Raw genomic sequence first — 21,741 nt, forward strand, 5'->3', positions numbered from 1 at the left:
CTTCGAGGAGCAAATATCAATGACAGCATTAAAATCAGAGTATCGATTGTGGTGTGCCAGCTTATCAACAATAGATCCAACCATAGAAGTGTTGAAATTACTGCAACATTGCGATGCAACGTATTTTAAAAATATTCACTACCTACTTACAATTTTACCAACTCTTCCAGTGACGACCGCTTCCTTCGAAAGAAGTTCTTCAACCTTAAAAAGAATAAAAACTTTACCACGCAGTGTGATGGGCAATGAGCGGCTGAGTGCACTTGCTGTTATTTCAGTGCACTGGGATATTAAAATAGATCCAGATGAAGTAATTAATGATATACAAGAAGAAAAGAAAAATATTACTTATTTAAGTTACAACTACCAAATAATTTAAGTAATATGTATATGAATTTATATTGTTTTTTTTTTTAATAAACAGAAAATTTAAAGTTTATATATGTTTTTACTTCAGTGAAAAGCTGGCTACGGGCCTGTAGCCGACGCTCGATCAAAGACGAATTCCGTGAAGGTCGTCCAAAAATAGCCGTTGTGCCAGAAAACATCGATGTCGTACGTGAACCGATAATGCAAGACCATCAGGTAACATACCTTCAGATAGAGGCATGCCTATGCATTTCTCCCACCAGCATACATTCGATATTGCGTGAACACCTGGCCGTAAAAAAGGTTTGTTCTCGTTGGATCCCGCGCAATTTGACAAACGCTCAAAAAAAGGCTCGTGTGGATTGGTGTAAAGAAATGCTGAAAAAATACGATGCGGTGCTTCAAAAGACGTTTATAAGATCGTCACAGGTGACGAATCATGGATCTATGCGTATGAGCCCGAAACAAAACAGCAATCGACCGTGTGGCTCTTCCAAGACGAGCCAAATCCAACGAAAGTTGTTCGTGAAAGAAGCACTTCGAAGCAAATGGTCGCCTGTTTCTTCGGCAAAACTGGTCATGTGGCGACTGTTCCGCTTGAGCAACGTAGGACGGTCAATTCTGAGTGGTACACCACCATTTGTTTGCCTGAAGTCTTCGGAGAAATTTGAAAAACGAACAAGAGAGACGAATCATTGTGCACCATGACAATGCGAGCTCTCACACATCGGCTCAAACCAACGCAAAGCGCGCTAAGCACACTAACTTACGAGAAACTACTCGTATATCACTGGAAATGTGAGCATATTATGACGACCGTTCTGTTTCATTATATCACAGATACGGTGGCTCTTAGGAAAAAGTCACTAACATACAGCTTGTGTATTTATTTATTCTTCAATGCCTACCTTAACCGTACTAAAAGATAAAGACATTTAATGTACTCAAACTCCAAAACATTGTAAACAACAGGTACTAAGCAATTGACCGATATTGAAATTCCTGTATACTAAAACAAATAATAAATAATATTACACAAATGGGGACAGGATACACAAACGCTTATGATAGGTAGACTGATGACGTACATAATCCAAATTTTGGTATTGGGTTGGATGTATAGAAAATATGATGAATAAACAAATATTTTGTCACACTTGCAATTCAAATAACTTTGCAATGGCCCGCCTCGCTTGGAGATAAAAAGCAAATTTGTTCATAAAATGTTTGTTTCTTGTTAATAATTTCCCTAACTTAATTTTTAGTTCTTTCTAGCTATTCATAATGTATAACACGAAAAATTACAGTATTCAGGTGTCTTCCTTTAGGGATATATTTGTGTACATATATTTAGTAACTAGCTGACCCCGCACCCGTTGTCCTGCGTGAAATTATGTATTTTGAAATGAAAAGAAAGTTAAATTTATCATTTAATTTTTTTTGTTTTTTTTTTTCAATGTAACTCAGCACAACATTTTTTGGTTTCTATTCCGGTGTACAGAAAAGATGGATTTCCAACTCGTAAGCACGCCACGGCCGTGTGAAAACATAGCATTTCCAAATTTATGCCTCACACTATGCGACTATCGTTAGGTCCTGTTGATTGACATCTCAAATGCAATTTTCACTGGAAACGGAATACGTTTGAACTTAAATGAGAAATCGTTAGACCTCAAAGGAATTCGTAGAATAAAGCATTCTCCCCCTTGTATTCGATAGGTGCGTCACAATCAGTCGGGTTCCATTACACACTTTCGGCGCATGAAGATTGCGAAACATAATGACGAATCCTACTTTGAGACGCAAATGATGCAGTGGCATACCAAGCCTGCCCAAAGAATTTAGAAATACCACATAGTCAAGACGATCGATCGATTTGTATGAGCGCAAGTCTCCCGGAATTTGACTTTGAATCTTCTAGTTCAGTCAGTCTAGTCAACAACATCGGTATTTTTGGCAGCTAACATTGTGCGTGCACTTAAGGAATCGTAGTTATGATAATTTGGCCAATGTCCGAACATTTGTGATGAGTTCATCTTTCGTGAATTGATAAAGGGAAGATGGAATTGATACCGAACCACCGGAAGTATCAACCGAAATTGTACCATTTCCAATTTTTAGCGAAGACGATGTAAAATGTCTTTGGAAATGGAAATTTTCATTCAAGTGATTAACGTGTTCCAGCAATTGTAATTGCTGGCTTACTTCTCCACACTTGTACATATCGAACCATTCACAGTAAGCAATGACTCACATAAAGTTGAACAGCGTACATTAATCAATAGCAACCAAAGGTAGAAACAATCGTCGTTTTTCGGGTGGATTGTGTAAATGCATTAGTTGATAAGACACCTGGATGTCAATCTACTGGTTGGCCTTGCTTTCTGCGTAACTATTTCTTCGACGATGCGTTCCATGTATAATAGGGGTAACCCCTTGTTAATTCGTCAGTCGTTGTTCCGCGGTTTTTTACATGTATTTTGTTTTTGTAAAATTAACAGACTATCGTTCTACCGAGTAACGAACTATCCATCTGGCTTGATAATTGTTTCCTTATTCGGTAATATCACATCAGCTGTTCTCCTGTTCCTCTGTACATCAATTTAAAGTACTTACCAGTAATAAATTTGATCTGCTCCACATAATTTTCAATTAAAAGACTGACAATTTTTGATTTTGCACTTTGTTGAGGCTTTTTTACTATTTAATAAAATTGAATCAGCTGTTTCGAAATAAAATTTACCATATTACCAAGGTAGAGCAAAAAGTATGTTCACAGGTAAGCCTTTTAACGAAGTATTAACTAATGAATTACCAAATTACAGGCTTCGGTCTGAATACCCCTAATATCAAGGTATTTCCGAATAGAGCAATGTTCTCGCAAACGAATCACTGATGAAAGTTGAGAAAATACTCGTCAATGTTAATTTTGTTGCTGGCGATGATTCCACTGGCGATACTGTATTCTCTGGGGTGAAATACACTATTTGGCCAATCTCCAAATTAACTGCGAGACGCACAACGGTCGGAAAACGTTCATGAATTGCAAAAGAAAATATCCAACAAAGCGCTTTATTGCCATGTTACTTCCTTTGGTGACGTACTTCCAAACGTATTTTATCGAATTCACCAAACTGCCATATTAAAAATTGATATGAGTTTTGAATATGAATTAGACAATGGTGGTGAATATAGTACGATCCATGTGTTGTCAACTTTGATATTCACTCTTCTAAGTTAAATGCTGAATGTTCTGTTATTTGGTAAGCGACGTCGATAGAGTTGATATCCATCATTTCCAGTTTGTGTTTCCGAAAAAAAAGCACACAGTGTTTCGTGCATTTATTGTCAGACATGCAAACCGAAAAAGGATTGTAGTGTCCGCAAGGTTCATGAACCATATTTATTTCCACCACTTCATATTATTCTGGATCTTTCTCTACATCAGGAATTTCCGGAGAAATGATTTCATCAATTTGATCTGGTGTAACCATCATCGAAAGAAGAATGTGTGCGTGCGTATTTTGCCACTCAACAGAGTACATTTAGCATCCAACAGCACCACATGTACGTTGCTTCAAGATAAAGTCAATCAAACATCGTAACTGTTGTTTGAAAAGTCGTGCTGTAACATCGTGACGATCGCTTGCTGATTTACATCGATCCATAATTCCGCACGTACAGTCAGCGTCAAAAGAAAGTGTACAAGCTTTTTTATTAAATCAATAATTGAATTTCATATATTTGTTAAATGAAACAATGGGACATGTTATATTTTTTGAAAATGGTATTTACTTCTTTTTTAAATTATGAGAAAATAAAATCAAAATTCTTACAACAACAAAAGTTATAAACAAAAAACTTAAAATTCTTCATTTTTTTGGCGTCAAAAGAAAGTGTACAAAGTGTTAATGTGTGACATAATCAATAATTAGTATTTTGTTTGTTTTCCATTTACTTTAATTACGGCTTGTAAACGACGCGGCATTGAGTTGACCAGATTTGCGGTTACTTCCGGTGTGATTTTTAGCCATTCCTCTGTTAGAACGGATTTGAGCATCTCCTTACTGCTAATTGTTTGTTTTCTTATTTCTCTGTCCAGGTATTCCCAAAGATGCTCGATGGGGTTAAGATCCGGTGACTGTGGGGGTGATCCAATTGCTTAGGCACGTGATAAAGCATCCATTCCTTCACAATCTTCGCCGTGTGTTTAGGATCATTGTCCTGTTGGAATATCCAACACGGATCCAAATGCAATTTTTCGACACTAGAATATAAATTACTCTTCAGGATGTTCAAGTAATCCATCTTATCCATAGTGCTTTCTATAAATATTAAATTGCCAACCCCGCTCGCTGCCATACACCCCCACACCATCACCGAGCCTCCCCCATGCTTCACTGTGGTTATTATGTTTTGTTCGGCAAATGTTTGATTTTTTGTTCTCAAAATTTTTGTTGCTTTTTTCTTTCCAAAAACCTCAAATTTGCTCTCATCGCTAAAAAGAACGTTATTCCAAAACGGAATGTCCTTCCACTGATACTTTTTAGCAAAATTTAAATGCTTTTTCTCGTTGGTTTTTGTAATTAAAGGCTTTTTCCGCGGAACTCTTCCATGGAGGCCATTTGCATGTAACGCGCGGCGAATTGTACTGGCACTAACAGCTATCCCTGACGTTTCCAAAATATTTTTCGATAATTTTACCGCACTTTCAGAAGGATTTATCTTTACACTTTGTACAACAGACCTAACATCAGCACCACTTAATCGCTTTGGTCTACCAGATTTGGGACGATTTTCCAATTTTCCATACATATTTTGCTTGTCAATTATTTTTTTTACAGTATTATGACTTCTATTAATAGTAGAACCGATTTCTCTTAAATTGTTTCCTTCTTTATGGAGTTTCAACACAAGTTCGCGTATATCAATGGATGTTTGTTTACCCATTGCTCTTACAATTCTGATTTTTCTACTAATCACTACTTAACGAACATAAAGAATGACTGATTTGTATTACTTTTCATTTAACCAGCGGTTTTTCAATAATCCGCTATATTTTGAATGTCAACTCAATGCCGCGTCGTTTACATGCTGTAATTAAAGTAAATGGAAAACAAACAAAATACTAATTATTGATTATGTCACACATTAACACTTTGTACACTTTCTTTTGACGCCAAAAAAAATGAAGAATTTTAAGTTTTTTGTTTATAACTTTTGTTGTTGTAAGAATTTTGATTTTATTTTCTCATAATTTAAAAAACAAGTAAATACCATTTTCAAAAAATATAACATGTCCCATTGTTTCATTTAACAAATATATGAAATTCAATTATTTATGTAATAAAAAAACTTGTACACTTTCTTTTGACGCTGACAGTATGTCACCGCATCTTGGGAGTACTTCTTGGCTTGCCTTGCCTTGGGCTGCCATACTTTGATGGCATAAAGAACACCTACCGATATTAGGGCGACCTCTTGGTGGCTTCGTAACAAATTTCAATCTACAATTGACCTCTTTGTGTGAAACACACTTAAAGTTTTCACTGAATAACTTTCACTAATTTTTATTTTGAATAGGCGGAATAAAAAGCAAGCGACCGAAATTGAACTATTCAAATAATTTACAAATCAAAATATTGAAAAACAAAACAAAGAAAAATTGAAAAAAAATTGTATGGAAAAAGTTACTTTTTGGAATAATCCAATTTTCCGACTTTTCATGAAAAGTATAAGATATTTTTACTTCTAAACCTTCCTTGATCCCCCACGGACAACCTCTGAAAATTTCGTCAATATTGGTTCAGCCGTTCTCTTAGCGTTACTAACGAGCAAACATTCATTCGTTTGTATGAGAAAAAGAAAAGGGCTGTTTTTAGTGGTTTTCCGGCAATTATTTGAATGTTTCTCTCCGCAAAAACCATCCTTGAACCTCAACGAACATTTTAAAAAAAGAATTATCAAATTTGGTTCAGTCGTATGAAAATTATGAGCGTACATACATTTTGTTCAACTTTTATATGGGAAAATGAAATTGTCGTCTTACTCTATCTTACTCGCAATTTTTCCTTATTTGCTCATCGTTTAGACCTACCCTGGACTACGACAAACATTTTAAAACCAAAATCAGCTCAATCGGCACAGCCGTTCTCGAGTTTTAATCAGACTAACGTTGTTGTTCTTTTCGTTTTTTATTTATGTAAATATATATATAGATAGGTTCATATGTGTAAATATACATATGTACTTACAAGTACATACATATATGTATATGTAGGTTCATGTATGAAGCGCATTGAGCTCTGAGAGTCAATTATTGAATATATTAAGTTCATCGAAAATATAACGTGCAAGATTTTCAACTTTAGTCGGCAAAAAACAAAAATAAACAAATAGTCGAGGCGAAAGTTACGAAATGCTTTCACCTCGCCTTCCTCCACATAATTATGACATTTGGCATCCGTTTTTCAACCTTCACACAGCAGGGTTCTATTAAAAAACCTACAAGGATGACATAAAAGTCGTTATCACGATTAGAGGGTGGCTAATTGCAAGAAGGTCTCTCTTGTATTGTAGGACTGAGTCATTCTCTCTTGACAAACAAAATTAATAATTTTTAGTATATAAAATCGATTATACATAATTTAGTTTTTCATATCATATGTTTCAGATAAAACTAAATGACTATTGAGAGTGAGAAGTGAGAGAGCTAATGTCGAGGAAACTAATTCACCTTTCACTCAACACAATAGATCAAAAAGCTCGTTCAAGTATCTAGCACAGACCTCGGATAGAGGACTTCTAAGCAGTTTTAAGACGATTGCATTTACCAATTTTCAATTCTGTTCCCCCTACAGTCGAGTCTACGTAACCGGAACGTGCCCGGATATTATATCCGGCCAATAACTGCCAACTCGGCTGAATTCTGCCGCCACAACAACAGCACCAACCAATTTTCAATTCAAATAATTCCACCACTTTAACCAACCTTCATTCCATAACCATTTCCAAAAGGTGTTTAATTGTTTTATAACTTTATTATTTTGCATGTATTTGAGATTAATTGTTTATTGCTTGTTATAACTTTGTATATATATAAAAGTTAATGTGTTTGAGGATCACATTGTAATAAGCGAACGATTGACGGATCGCTCTTCGCGCCTTCAATGAACTCTTCGAGGCTTAATTTGCCGTCTTTATTTCGATCCATCTGTCTAAATATTTTATCCGTTCGTTTCTCTGGCGTACTCTCGTCTTCCGGCATTTTCATAACTGAACCAACCATTTTATAAATTGCCTGCAAAATTAAAAAATAATGAATGAAATTTATAAGTAAATATTTCTACATCGATAGCAAAGAGGAGTAAAGAGCAATATAATTATATTAGAAATTCATATCTTTCATCAAATATGCACCAACCGTGACGATTTCCAGCATTTCTTGTCGGGAAATGTAACCATTTCCATCTAGATCATACATCGAGAACGCCCATTTTAACTTTTGTTCTAACTTGCCGCGTGATGTTACGCTTAGCGCGCATAGAAACTCTCTAAAATCAATCGTGCCATCTCCATTGGCATCGAATGTGCGGAATACGTGCTCAGCAAACTAAAAGCAAATTACATTTTTATTGAAATATTCTATAATATAGTAAGTTTATAACACGTGCATTTTAGAATGAGATTTATGCTTACTTTACTTGCGTCGCCGTATGGAAAAAAGTTTCCATATATTTTTTTGAATTCCTCAACAGAGAGATGCCCACTAGGACAATCCTTCAAAAATCCTTTATACCATTCTTGGATTTCTGCATCTGTAAAGAAAATACATATGTATTTTAAAAATATTACATGGATAAATAATCAGCGTACGAGCTGAATCGATCTAAACATGTCCGTCTGTCTGTCCGTCTATATATATACATACATATATACAGTTCTTGAGTTATTGACATGAAAACTTTTATATTTCACGAATTATAGCATATGGCTGACCGATCAAATTCAAGTCCTTGTACGGAAAACTTTTTATTTGTTAAGGTTTCATTGAAATCTCGTGAGTAATAGTAATATAAAAATGAATTTTTGACAATTTTGCCATATAAAAATCGAAATAAACCAATATGGATAAGGGTACTGTTATAATATTATTCTTGTCTTAAAATGTGGAAGAAAAACCTACATACATATCAAAGAATATGTTTTTCTCCACTTCTACTTTTATGATTTAGTACAATTCTTATTATTATTATTATTTATTTTACTTCATATTTGCATATCCATAATACGTAAGTATGTATATTTAGAGGTTCAAATATATAGAAAAAAGTAAGTTATCAAAGTGAAATATGAAACAGCAATAAGAACAAAATTTAATTTGTATTTTTCGGAACAAAATATATTTTTTATTCAGACCATATATCAATGTATTAAATTAAAGAATTTTTAAAACAAGAAGCTCATTGCTTTTATAAAAGGAAAAGCATAAGCAGTAAATTCCATGTAGAAAAAAATCGTTATGAAATAATTTCAAATTACTAGTTGCCACAATTCTTGTTGCATTGAGTCAATTTGAAGGAAATTTGTCCAATCCTTTTTGTAATCCTTCAAACCTAACTAATCGTATCTTTAGGATTGCGTAAGTATTTTTAATTGGTGACAAGTGAGGGGTTTTCATTTTTTAGATATTCTGTTATGATTTTTGCAGTAAGAAGGTAATTAGTCATTGACCCTCGGGGATTCCGTGCTCCTTTAAAATATTTAAATATACTGCATAATCCAGGACTACAATATTACCAGGGCCATTCGCTGAGAAGCATTCCCAAACTATTAAGCAATTTTCCACCGACTTAACTGCGGGTAAGATGCACTTGTATCGACTGTTTTTCTTTGGGTAAGAGCCAAACGAAATCATGTCATGGGAACAATAAAGTCTAATAATCCATTCATCAGTCCAAAACACTTTGTGGCAAAAATTTTGAGGTTGTCGTTTTTTTATTTGCCTCATTTAAATTGGGTAACTTTCTTGCAAAGCGGCCGGAAATATTGGCTTGGCGCAATTTGTTGCGAACACTTAGGTATCCTTCTTACCTATTTTTATAAACCGAACACGAGTTTTTGAAACTGATTTGGTTAAGAATTGGAGATATCAAAAAAAAAATGTATCAACTCTCGTGTAAATTTTTGCCCCTTGTCCTTCTTCCTGTGACTTCATTTTCTTTCTGTAGAGAGTCATAACTTTCCATATTGCAACCTGACTTTTAATTAATTTTTTGACAATTAATATTTCGAAATTAAAAAAACCAAAACTTTACTTACCCAATCAATTTCAAAATTTAGAAAATAAATAATTATTACACGTGTAATAATTTTTTTGTAATTTATAGAATGCCATCCAAATTTCGCAAAAAAGAGATTTTTTTTTAATTTAATAAAGGTACTTTCCGAACATATACAGAAAAGTTGATATTCGATAAAGCGGAAAAACTGATAGCTTTCAAAAAAAAAACTCTTGTTGCTTTGATAACTTACTTTTTCTATGTACTGTATTTCTCTAGCTCTTCCAAAGATGAAGATTTAACCAAGTTTTTTTATTATAAACAAACAAAAACAGGGGGGTTGGCGAAGCCAACTGAAAAAAAAAATAGAAATGATGATCTAATGTTAAAAAATATATATTTAAAAGTATAAATGGACAAATCATTTTGATAACAAAAAATCTTGTTCAAAAACAATTGGAAGAAGCTTAACTAGAGTGCGGTGACGAAATTTGTTTGTATTTTGACATTATTTATTATTATTATTTAATGGTATTATAAATTTAATGATATGATATAATTTATTATTATTATTTAAATAAAAAACAGTAACATAAACAATATTTTTTCGTTCTTCACATTCGTCCCACAGTAAGTATGACAAGGTTGTCATAACCTTGTATTCTATGAACGTTTCATTGTTATAAAAACAAATAATGATAACGAGTAATTATTGCTTATTAAATCGTTACCGAGAATTAATCAGCAGTTAAAAGTATCGTCTCAGCACATCACTCTTACATTTTACTAGTCATGATATATTTTATATAACTTTAAAATCGTTACCTGTGAATTCTGTGTTTTGTTTGAGGTCTTCTAAGACTTCTGGTTTCAATTTACTGTTTTGCTTTCCCATTTTGATTACTCATGCTTTGATTTCACTGTAAAATATAAAAATTGATTAATTTCAAACATTTAAAGTAAACCACAAATAATTTAAAATTTTAAAATAAAAACTCAAAACTACAAAACTTAAACTTTGTTACCGTTTATGTTGCATTTGTATTTTATTTTGATCGTGTGCGCTAAGAGTTCGAACAATACAGATATTATTAGCGAGCTTGAGCTATTGCTTGAAAGGATATACGAAAAGTTCCAAAATATTATTAAACGATGCATTTTTGTTGTTAGTTTACATATTGAAAAGTTCTCAAATCTATATTGACACAAATTAAAGTTAGCTTTATAGTACAATAATTTCGAAGGATTTTTTATAGTTATTAAAAAATTATATGAATTCATAATTTTTTGATTAGCATATTTATTTATAAATTTTTTTGAATTCGTCGAAAGAAGAAATATTATTTTAAAAAATAGCGCTTATTCGAAGCTAAGCCAAATATCTACATACCTACACAAATATATAAGTATTTCAGTTTTAGTCCAAATATAATTTTCAACACATGTATGAACACCCATATCCACTATGTGTCGAATCAAGTAATTTTTTTTGTTTTTGCGTTAAAAATAGCTTTTATTGCATTTTTCTGCAGTCACATACGAAACAAACACAATGACTTGTGCGGAATTTGTGAAACAAATTAATTTTGTGTTTTTATTTTTGTTTACTTAGTTATTTCTGTTTCCTAAAATCCACTAAACCGTCTGAAATTTTGTTTTGCAAACAAACGCAATTAATTTAAAGATTAATTTGTACAAAATTATAAAACTTACAATGCAAGAGTTGTTATATTCGATTATTAATTATTTCGCTAATAGTGCTAATAAAAATATATTTTGTTATTTAAATACAAGAACGAATTTTCTACAAATTATTAGTGCAATTCAAACTGAAACTGAGTAATATATTTATGAAATGTAAACAAAACGGCAGAGTGAAGGCAATTTCTTTATAAATTTTACATTAAAAATAATTTTAATAATTAAAAATTCTGAAAATAATAATACATATTAAATATTCAAACGATACGAAAAGAGAAGCGCTATGTAAAAAAAATAAATTATTAAACATTTTTGAGACGCTACCAAAACATACATACATATGCCTCTTACATAGTAGTACGTTTCTCTTAAACAAGGAAAATTAATCAAATAAATAAGAAATAAAATAATATTTGTGCACTAGGCATACATACATATGTACATATATACAAATACTTGTATACATACTGCTACATATTATATGTACAGTATATACATGCATGAGTGAAAACATTAAAACACAGTATTAATTTTTAGTAGATGCCTTAGTATTCATTTTAGGAAATGTAAATTTATAAATATTGTGATATAAATGATTCAATAAATTACATAAACCACAATGGCCATTTTATTTGGTTATTGTTTTAATTCTTTCTTTTTATTTTTTTATTTTGTATGGTTTGTTCTTTGTGTTTTTCCGGGGGTTTTGTGTTGAATTATGTTTATGGGGCCAACATTTTTGAAAGTTCCTCATCTTGCAGACACCCTTTTAAAAATTCATCTTGAGTTAATTGACCATCATTATTTTCATCCATTTTGGCAAATATATTTTTTGCACGCTCCTCAGCAGAATCTGCTGGTCGATTCGATGAACACGCGCCCAGCATATCGTATATGGCCTGCAACAAGTGGAAAAGAATATAACGCGCTTAGGTAATTAAAGCAAAAAGAGTAAGGCCATACATTTGGCTACAAATATGTAAGTAAGAAATGTATGTAAGTATGCATTGTATGTAAAAATAAATTAATATTTTCAGTAGACATCAAAAAATATCAACAGAGACAAGAAAATAAATAAAAAAACTGTGAGTTTAATTTTTTTTTACAAAAATTTAAGGCATAAAGTACTTTTATACTGGGTGTTTCAGGGATTGTTTGTTACTATTTAATCTAATTAACGAAAATTGATATACTTTGTATAACTGTTAAGAAACTTTATATTCAAATTGGTCGAACGTTTTATAACGGATAAAAAATTCATAGTTTCAGCGCAAATTTTTCAGCATAATTTGATATCACAAGACAATTATTTTATTCGATTACGATAATCTAAAATAAATGGACTGTATATATATTTTGTACGTCGAATATCTAAATATATATATTGGCATAAATAAATAAAAAAATATACCTACAATATGAAACACTTAATTGGGGAATTTTAATAACTGATTCACATCAAAAGTAAAACCAAATAAAACTGTGTAATTGCACATGAATACATACATACATATTTCCATATGATAATTGTACAATGCAATATATACTACCTGAACAATTTTCGTCATTTCTTGTATGTCAATTACGCCATTACCATCTACGTCGTACATGCGAAAAGCCCATTTAAGCTTCTCCTCGGGAGTGCCACTCGATGTAACGTCTATAGCAAGTAGAAATTCCTATATAAAGCGATTAATTAAGAATTTATTCAGAATAAAACCATAAAACGTTTCGAAAGGGAAATTCGTATTATTATAATTTTATGGAACGAAGAACACCGCAAGAATTTTTGGAAAATTATACTTGCTTTTATGATTATTGAGTACAAATTTATACAAACCTATCTCACATACATACACAGTGTACATAAAACTTTAATGAAAACATTATTAAAATAAAAAGCCTACATATCAACAAGTACTTATTGTCACTATATCGAACATAACCCCTTTGAACTGCCTACAGGAGACTAGGTAGCTTAGAACCAGTGAGAAATGATGGAGCTATATTTCTATTGTCATACACCGACGCAAAAATTCGATTTTATTACGATTAAAGAGCATCCAAAACACTTTTCAGAATCGCTTTCGCCTCGTTAGAGCATCATTGTCGTCGGTGCTCATTTCGCCTGTTTCCAGGTGGATTTCCCTGAGCCCAAATTCATGATTCATTATGATCCATTTTTTTGTATTAATAGAAATCATATAGATGGTAGTAGTATTCTTACCTATGTATCAGCCACAGTGAAGAGTGGACGGGTCCTCTAAAATAATATAAATGAAACGCTATTTCGTTATGTACTCTCGAAGCACAATAGGAAAGACCTGAAAATTTGCCTAGTTATTCGTTTATTCCTGCAGGAGGTAGTAAGGAAAACCTTTTTTTGCAAAATCACTCTAGATTTTGCAATTACATTCGATGGAATAAATTAAGATACCAAACGGTAATTTAGTGCATAAGAACGTCACCTCTTCAAACTCTGTGAAAATGGGTAAAAAATCAGACAATAAAACCTCCCCATACCACAGTTACGTGGAAAACCACTAAAAGTTCGATAACTTACTGAATAAATTCAAGAACTTAGCCAAAAAGGAAATTATGAAGTGGGGAAAACTTTCTACTTCGGATTTTTATATACATATGTACATGAGTACATATTATTTGTGGAAGTTTTAAAGTTGTAACTTTTTCACAAAAAATGGTTTACAAATGGAGGAGTCGAACAGCAGCCGATATACAAAAAAATACAGATTTTCTTTTTCTAGGTTGCTATGACTTCGGTTGTTTGCCACGAGCAAGTGGTTTTGATTGGTACAAATTATTCAAAGAGCGGACAGAACGCGTTGACAACAAACCACGTCTAGGACGGCCATCAACATCAACTGATGATCAACACGTCAATAAAACAAAAGAATTAGTGCTTGAGAATTTACGATTATCAGTCATAGATCTTACTGACTTCGTTGGAATATAGTAGTATAACTTATTTTTAAAGATAATTTGGGTCTATGGAAATTGAAAGCACGATTGGTTCCAAAATTACTAAATTTTTTCGAAAAACAGCGTAGCGTTAACTTCTGCTTTCCGACAACCAGAATATCATGAAAAATATTGTTTCTGGCGGTGAGGTTTGGATTTATGCTTACGGCCAGGAAAAAAACGACCAGCCTAACTGTTAACAAGGAATACTATTTTAGAGTTATGCATCTATTGTAAAAAGAGGCCCGAATTAGGCCCGACGCCTCTTGGTTTTTGCAGCATGGTATCGCTAAATTACGCTGCGACATAGATTTTGAAGAATAAATTAAGACTTTCAAATTATGAACAGTCTTTTGTCCGGTTTCACATTCCATACTTAAGTGGTGCCCAAATAAGATCTTACCTAAGCATTGTTTCAGACTGAGTAGTCGTTTGCATTTCACAGTCAATGCTTAATTTCTATAAAATTATATTATGATATATGGCAACGTTATGGGCAACATATGTTTTACAAATGTCATCCACAAATATATGTTTGAAATATTTAAATAATAATAGACAATACATCAATTTGCGAGGAAAGTTACATATGTAGATCGAAAATGGATGAAAACAACAAAAGAACCCCGAATTTCACCGCTAGCAAATCGGAGCACCTATTGGAGCTGGTGGAAATCCAAATTTTTTTCACAAAAAATAATTTCTTATTTCTTATTTTTCTTCTTTCGAGAAATATCTGAAAATTCAAAACAAAAATCAGCTGTTACTTAAGCACTGCTACTGTGAAACCGGCCATTACTATTTTTTGCTCATAGTAGTAAGTATTAGATTATAATTACAAGTAGATACATATGTACATATACATATTATATATTCGTATGCTGCAGAATGGCGTAAATATCAGTTCCAGCGTCATACATACTATACATGCATTTACACATACATATACTATACTTGTACGATGCAATATATTGTCTTTGCAACGACAGTTTTGTACCCCCTTCCTTTTTTGCAAGCTATTACTTGTTTTTTGTTATGTCAATAAAAGTAGTTGTCGCTTATCATTTTCTGTTTTTTGTTGGAAATGTAAGTATACAGCTGTAGTGTGTGTATAGCTGGCTGCGTAAAATCAATTACATCAGTTCATCTCTTCCTTTGAACACAAATACACACATAAAGTTTTGTTTTACTTTTTCTCTATTTTTGTGTTTTTGTTGTACTCGGTTTGAAGCGCATGAATGGGAAGACAGCTGAATAGTGAATTTGAGGCGTAAGGTGAACGCGGCGGGGCGTGTACCGCCGTTCGGTTAATCGTGCGTGCTGAAATGAATGCTTACAGAAATAAATCCATTTAATGAAGGAATTAAGACAAATGCGACACACAAGTATCTGCACTGCGTTTTTCGCATTGTTGTCTTTAAAAATAAGTATGTATACCAAGTATATAAACCAAACACTATTATCTCACACCACGCGATAAAACTAACTTTAAATTGGCGTGCCGGCCCACCAGGACAACCAGTGGTAAAACAACGCACCCAGCAAACAATCGGCAAACATGGATATATCTGCATGAGCGCCACTTTACCGCAATATACACACCTGCTCAAAATAATACTTACACTATAAAACTCAATACTCTCAGTAGTTTAAAAAACTTTTTATGGGCTGTATGCGACAAGTTATGCTGTAAATTTAATTAAGATAATATGGGCTCGCCCAGTAGCGGTGTTAGGGTTGGGCGCCGCAGGCGCCCCCCAGCTCATGCTCATAGTTCGAGGTCTGCTTAGTCGTAAATTCTCTAAATTAAGCGGATTTTTTTTTATGTTGGCAACATTTGAATGGAACGCACTATTCAATCTGTTCGATCGGAGTTCATTTTACGGGGAATCCCCAATCATAGAAAAACACATTGTCTATCTCCTTTTAACTTTTTGGTTAAAAAGAGCTAGCGTTATTTTAGTGAAGCGTAACAATCTCAGCTCATTCGCATTCATAAAATCGGTACACATACAAAACAATTATTTTAAAACAAACAGACACGAAGTAGTAACCAGTCGGTCCATGTCCCATTGCGATGCTATGTTCGTCACTATTCGTTTCTACTATCGAGTGACATTAGTTTTATCTAAAAATTTGTATGGTGTAAAAGAATAGTATACTTATTTTTTATCGGATTATTTAATTAGGTAAGTACTTTTATCTATCTATAATTATTATAATAAAGAGGTGACATTTGTTTGTTTAAATGTTTGGCGTGGGGTTGCGGAGAAATAAGTGGCTTCTAAAAAATGTAATATTGGTTATACATATTATTATAATTGCAATACCTATAATTTTTTGTAGAAAATACATTATTTTATTTTACATTTTCAAACTGAAATTTCTCAGAAAGTATATCATTTACGACATCTTGTCAAAAAGTATTTGTTGTTTGTAATTATGTATATTATTTGTCGATTGGAGTACGTTTTACGTTCACCTATGTGTACACCAAAATACGACATTTTAGGTACTTAAAATTTTAGCCTAAGCCAAGCTCCATACAAAAAAGTTCAAAGTCTTTTGAAAAAAACGAATAATAACTCAATTATTTTAGCATAAAAAACATAATATACGATTTAAATCTGTTTAAAGTTGTTTCATTTGTAAATTTTATTGTATTTATCTATTTTTAGAAATTATTGGACCTAAAGGTTTAATTTGTTGCAGATTTTATTGATTTACAAAAATTGATTAGTACAAAATGTCTGAAAACGTTGAGAAAAAAAAGAAACCATCTGGGTCAGAATATAGAAAACGGAAAGCAGAAAAAGAGAAGGAATTTCAGAGAACAAAAAAGTTCATGAATACAGATAAATATATCACAACAAAAAATGAAGACCTGAATATGCCATCTACATCTGGAATACAAATTAATGTATCGGTAGCGGAGCCTCTATCTGACAAGTCAAATCAGATAACTGAAGATTGTGTTGAAGAGATTGTGGACAAAGTTTCCCAAAGTGAGATGATAAGCTGTGGTACAATTACAAATGCTGCTCCGGATAACTCCATTGGTGATGTACAACCAATAGAAATTCTAGATGACGTTAGTACTGTTTTCGCCAATATATTGGATCCTGCCACTTGGCCAGTCACTCGAAATGGCAAAATCATTGATTATATAATTACTAGTGGCCCAGTGCAAACTCACATTGATAATTATTATTATATTCACAAAAAATCTTGCAAACAATGAAACAATTCAGCGCCGTTGGTTAATTTACTCCGTTTCTAAGGATCGAGTTTATTGTTTTTGTTGTAGACTATTTGGTAGTAGCTCAACGTCGAACTTAGTATCTGAAGTGTATAACAACTTGAAACACTTGTCTAAAATGTTAAAAATTCATGAAAATAGCACTTTTCATAAGAAGTTTTAACTTTACTGTACTCCTGACATTAGTCATGTAGAACAACTTTCGCTGACATTACGATTTGTTGATTTATCAGACGATAATGAAAAAATATCAGTAAAAGAGCATTTCTTGGAATTTATACCTGCCAATGAGTCAACTGATGAAAGACTGACTGAAGTTATTATTAATGTTTTAAATAAATACGGACTAGAATTGAACGATTGCAGGAGTCAGGGTTATGACAATGGGGCGAATATGAAAGGAAAAAATATTGGGGTTCAAAGGAGAATTCTCGACATAAGCCCCTTAGCTGTTTATGTGCCGTGTGGCTGTCATAGCTACAATCTAGAAATCTGGCGCTAAGACATCCGTAGGATCAGTCACTTTGTTTGGGATACTTCAGAGGTTGTTCACATTGTTTTCAGCTTCTGTTCATCGATAGAAAATTCTAACCGATCACTTGGGACTATATACTATAAAAAAGCTCAGTTGGGAAGCAAGAATAAGTAGTGTTAAAGCAGTCCGTTATCAAATTAGTACTATCCATGATGCTTTGATTACTTTGGCTCTTGAAACTCAGAAAACTGATATTCAGGTGCCTCTTGAGGCTACTACTCTGGCCGAACAGCTAAAAGATTTCAGCTTCATATTTGGTATGACATACTTTATCAAATCAAATCTTCTTGTTTGGTATGACATACTTTATCAAATAAATATTTTAAGTAAATCTCTACACTCAACAGATATGGATCTTGGTAAATGTACAGAAATGTTGAAAAAATGCTGCAAATTCTTGGAAGACTACAGAAATACAGGCTTTAAAAGCGCTATTTTAACTGCGAAGGAGTTGGCCGAAGAACTAGAAATTGAACCTGTATTTCGAGCTACAACAAGAATTCGACGTGTTAAGCGTCAAGCTATTGAAATTGTCCGCGATAACCTTATAGCTTCTCCAGAAAAAAAAATTTGAGGTTGAATTTTTGTCTTTTGGACACTACATTAATTTCAGTCAATGAAAGGTTCGAACAGTTAAATGAGTACTCGGAATCTTGGTCTTTCTTGTACAATATTAAACAGATTCCAAGAATACAAGAACTGTATCCAAATGCATGGATAGCATTGCGAATATTATTAACTATACCTGTAACGGTTGCTAATAGTTAACGGTTAGCAACTTTGTTAATTGAAAACGAAATTGCTGAAACCATCGACTTTGACAATCTTATAAAAGAGTTCGCTGATAGAAAGGCCAGAAAGGTAAAATTTTATTAGTGTTTTTGTAATAAATGGTTATTTTTTATAATAAATAATTATTTCTTTTAATAAACGGTTATTTCATTAAATTTAATGTTTTCCCTTTTTTCGAATGGGTTTGAATTGCAGTTAGAGGGCGCCGTAGAAATCTCGCCCAGGGCGCTGTTAGTGTTAAAACCGGCACTGGGCTCGCCATTTATAAGAGAAGAAGCATGTGAATCCCCGTGTTGATGCGTACGTCAGTTTTGCGTAAATACTCAGAAAAAAATTGCTCAATATAATAGATACACATCAGTGAACTTAGCTTTTTGTAAAAACAAACGTAATTTTATCCAGTTTTTCTATCTGAATTGGTAAGTTTTCTTTCATTAAAGCTCAAAATGCTGCAGTTAAATTAAATTATTTTTTAATCAGATGGGTCGAAAGACACATTACACTGTTGAAGAAGCCCGACTGGTTTCAAACCTCAAAAAAGCAAAGAAAATCGCTTCGGGAAATTGGGAAATTAATATAAAGGTCACATAATTTTGTTAAAAATGCTTTAGAGCAAAAATCTAGTAGGGAGACTCGTGGAAGGCCACAAAAAACGAGGACAGTTCTTGATCGCCACATTATAACTATTTGTAAAAAGGACCTATTCAAGTCGTCGAAGGTGATAGCAGCAGAAATTGGAAATGTAGTAAGTGCTCAAACAGTTCGCAGGCGTTACGCAGGCATTAATGCGATCAAAACAACTGTGCAAGGAAATACTTGAAAATGTCATGAAACCCTATGCTGAAGAAAACTTACCATTACGTTGGGTATATCAGCAAGATAATGACTCGAAACATACATCCAAACTGGTTAAGAAATATTTTGAAGACGTTTTAAAGTGGCCAAGCCAATCCCCGGACTTAAATTCAATAGAAAACCTCTGGGGAGAACTAAAAAAATTTGGCGAGTCAATCTTTATCTAACAAAGACCAGTTATGGGGGTGCATACAAAAAAACTTGGTATGAGATACCTAAAGAAATCTGTCAGACTTAAATCAGTAGTATGCCCAAATGAATAAATAAAATAATCCAGAATAATGGCGGATATACTGGCTATTCACTGAGTAATGTTAAACATATAACAAAACTGTTTTATCATATTTAGTTTTTCCAAAATAATTGTCTTATTAAAAGTGTAGCTAAAATAAACTTGCTCAATTATTTTAGCTATGAAATGTTTATGGATCTACATTTGTTTATTTTGCTTTTTTCTAAATGAAGTTTATTTAATTTAACTTGTAAATATTTGAAAAATATAAGTAAGTTTGCGTTTTTCTTAAAAATTTAAATAAAACTTTTTATTTATGAGCTTTACTTGAAAAATTATTGTGTAACTATTATTTTGGGCAGGTATGTATATATACAAGTATATACGTACAGTTGTCCACAAAAAAATAGGAGTGGCCACATGAGAAAAACGAATTGTTATTTTTCATTAACAAAAATGTTTGTTTTTTTCAAAATTTTTGCACAATGTAATTTGTTAAAGATCTATTAATATTTCCAGACTTCATTTATTTCAATTAAGCATAAGCAAAATTTTATATCGCAGTTTATATCAAGTAAACTAAGAAATTAGTTCCACAAAAAAATAGGAGTATTTTATGGAATACGTGACCGTTCTATATTTTTAATATATAATGCTTCCAAAGTTTCACAGAATATTAAAATAATTAATTTTCCATTGAATGACCTCGATTTATTTAACACAGCATCACATCTCCGAGGTATGGAGTCTATCAGATCCTGGCAACGCTTTATTGGTATTTCTTTACAAGTCTCTTCCACTACCTGCCATAAATCTCTAGAACTGATTGGTTTCTCTTCAGCTACTTTCTTCTTGATATCTGTACACAGGTTTTCAATGGAGTTGAGGTCAGGAAACTGAGAAGGTCACCACATAACCTCAACTCCGTTGGCCCTAAACCATTTTTTTGCGCACTTGCTAGTATGTTTAGAGTCATTATCTCGTTGATATACCCATATCAATGGCATATTCCATGAGGCATGTGTTAACTTTATCTCATATAATATTTTGACATATGCCCTGTGGTCCATGATGCCTTCAATTAAGTGAATTGGACCAACACCACAATGTGAAAAACGACCACGTACCATGATTTGGCATCGTTATGTATAACGGTTTTTGTGGTAAACCAGGGATTATATTCTGAGTTAGGGGGACGTTGGACAAGGTTCCTAGAGCCTATACTACCAAATAACTCAACTTTGGATTCGTCTGACCACAACATGTTTCGCCATTTAGACACGGGTCAGGAGCCATGCCCTTTTGCAAATTGTATGCGAGCTTCCTTGTATTTCTTTTTTAATGGGGGTCTTTTTCGTGGACTTCTGTCAAATAATTTGTTCTGCTCCAAGCGTCTACGAACAGTTTCAGTATTAACTGACAAATTTAGTTCGTCATGGATGCTCCTGGCTGAAGCAAAATGATTAATTTTGCAGTAGCGTACTATATTGCGATCGTCTGAAGAGGATGTTTTGCGCTTTTGTCCACGAGTTTCATTTTTTTTCTATAATTAAAGGCATTTGCTATCATTTGAGGAGAGCATTTTACAATTTTTTGAATCTCTTTATAAGTTTTTCCTAGTTTTCTCAATTTTTTTGATCGTTTTCCGCGTTTCCTCTATATAATGAATTCCTCTACCCACTGGAGAAAAACTCAATGATTAAATAAAATAATAACTAATTAAAATTGCTGCTAGATT

At 32.9% G+C, this 21,741-nt stretch overlaps 2 protein-coding genes and 1 long non-coding RNA gene across 11 annotated transcripts in view; 1 reads left to right on the plus strand and 2 right to left on the minus strand.

Moving 5' to 3' along the window:
- Positions 1 to 7,389: 7,389 nt before the first annotated feature.
- LOC105230071 (neurocalcin homolog) overlaps positions 7,390 to 21,741 on the minus strand; it is a 66,617-nt gene continuing 52,265 nt past the window's right edge. For all 4 annotated transcript variants that reach the window (XM_049458126.1, XM_011210647.3, XM_049458127.1 and 1 more), the window contains exons 2-5: positions 10,476 to 10,570; positions 8,068 to 8,186; positions 7,793 to 7,981; positions 7,390 to 7,669 (exon numbers count right to left, since the gene is read on the minus strand). In XM_049458126.1, the coding sequence (XP_049314083.1) occupies positions 7,475 to 7,669; positions 7,793 to 7,981; positions 8,068 to 8,186; positions 10,476 to 10,545 (573 nt within the window). In that variant the 5' untranslated portion in view covers positions 10,546 to 10,570 and the 3' untranslated portion in view covers positions 7,390 to 7,474. The remainder of the gene's footprint in view (positions 7,670 to 7,792; positions 7,982 to 8,067; positions 8,187 to 10,475; positions 10,571 to 21,741) is intronic.
- The window catches only part of LOC105230047 (neuronal calcium sensor 2), a 62,106-nt gene continuing 52,242 nt past the window's right edge, over positions 11,878 to 21,741 (minus strand). For all 6 annotated transcript variants that reach the window (XM_049458130.1, XM_019991964.3, XM_049458131.1 and 3 more), the window contains 2 exons: positions 12,902 to 13,030; positions 11,878 to 12,250 (listed from right to left, as the gene is read on the minus strand). In XM_049458130.1, coding sequence (XP_049314087.1) covers positions 12,074 to 12,250; positions 12,902 to 13,030 — 306 coding nt within the window. In that variant the 3' untranslated portion in view covers positions 11,878 to 12,073. The remainder of the gene's footprint in view (positions 12,251 to 12,901; positions 13,031 to 21,741) is intronic.
- On the plus strand, positions 18,837 to 19,531 carry LOC125778822 (uncharacterized). Its single transcript, XR_007422960.1, has 3 exons — positions 18,837 to 18,985; positions 19,112 to 19,335; positions 19,397 to 19,531. It is a non-coding gene; the product is annotated as an uncharacterized LOC125778822 (long non-coding RNA).

The sequence above is a fragment of the Bactrocera dorsalis genome, chromosome 5 (assembly GCF_023373825.1).
Source record: "Bactrocera dorsalis isolate Fly_Bdor chromosome 5, ASM2337382v1, whole genome shotgun sequence".
NCBI classification, from domain to species: domain Eukaryota; kingdom Metazoa; phylum Arthropoda; class Insecta; order Diptera; family Tephritidae; genus Bactrocera; species Bactrocera dorsalis.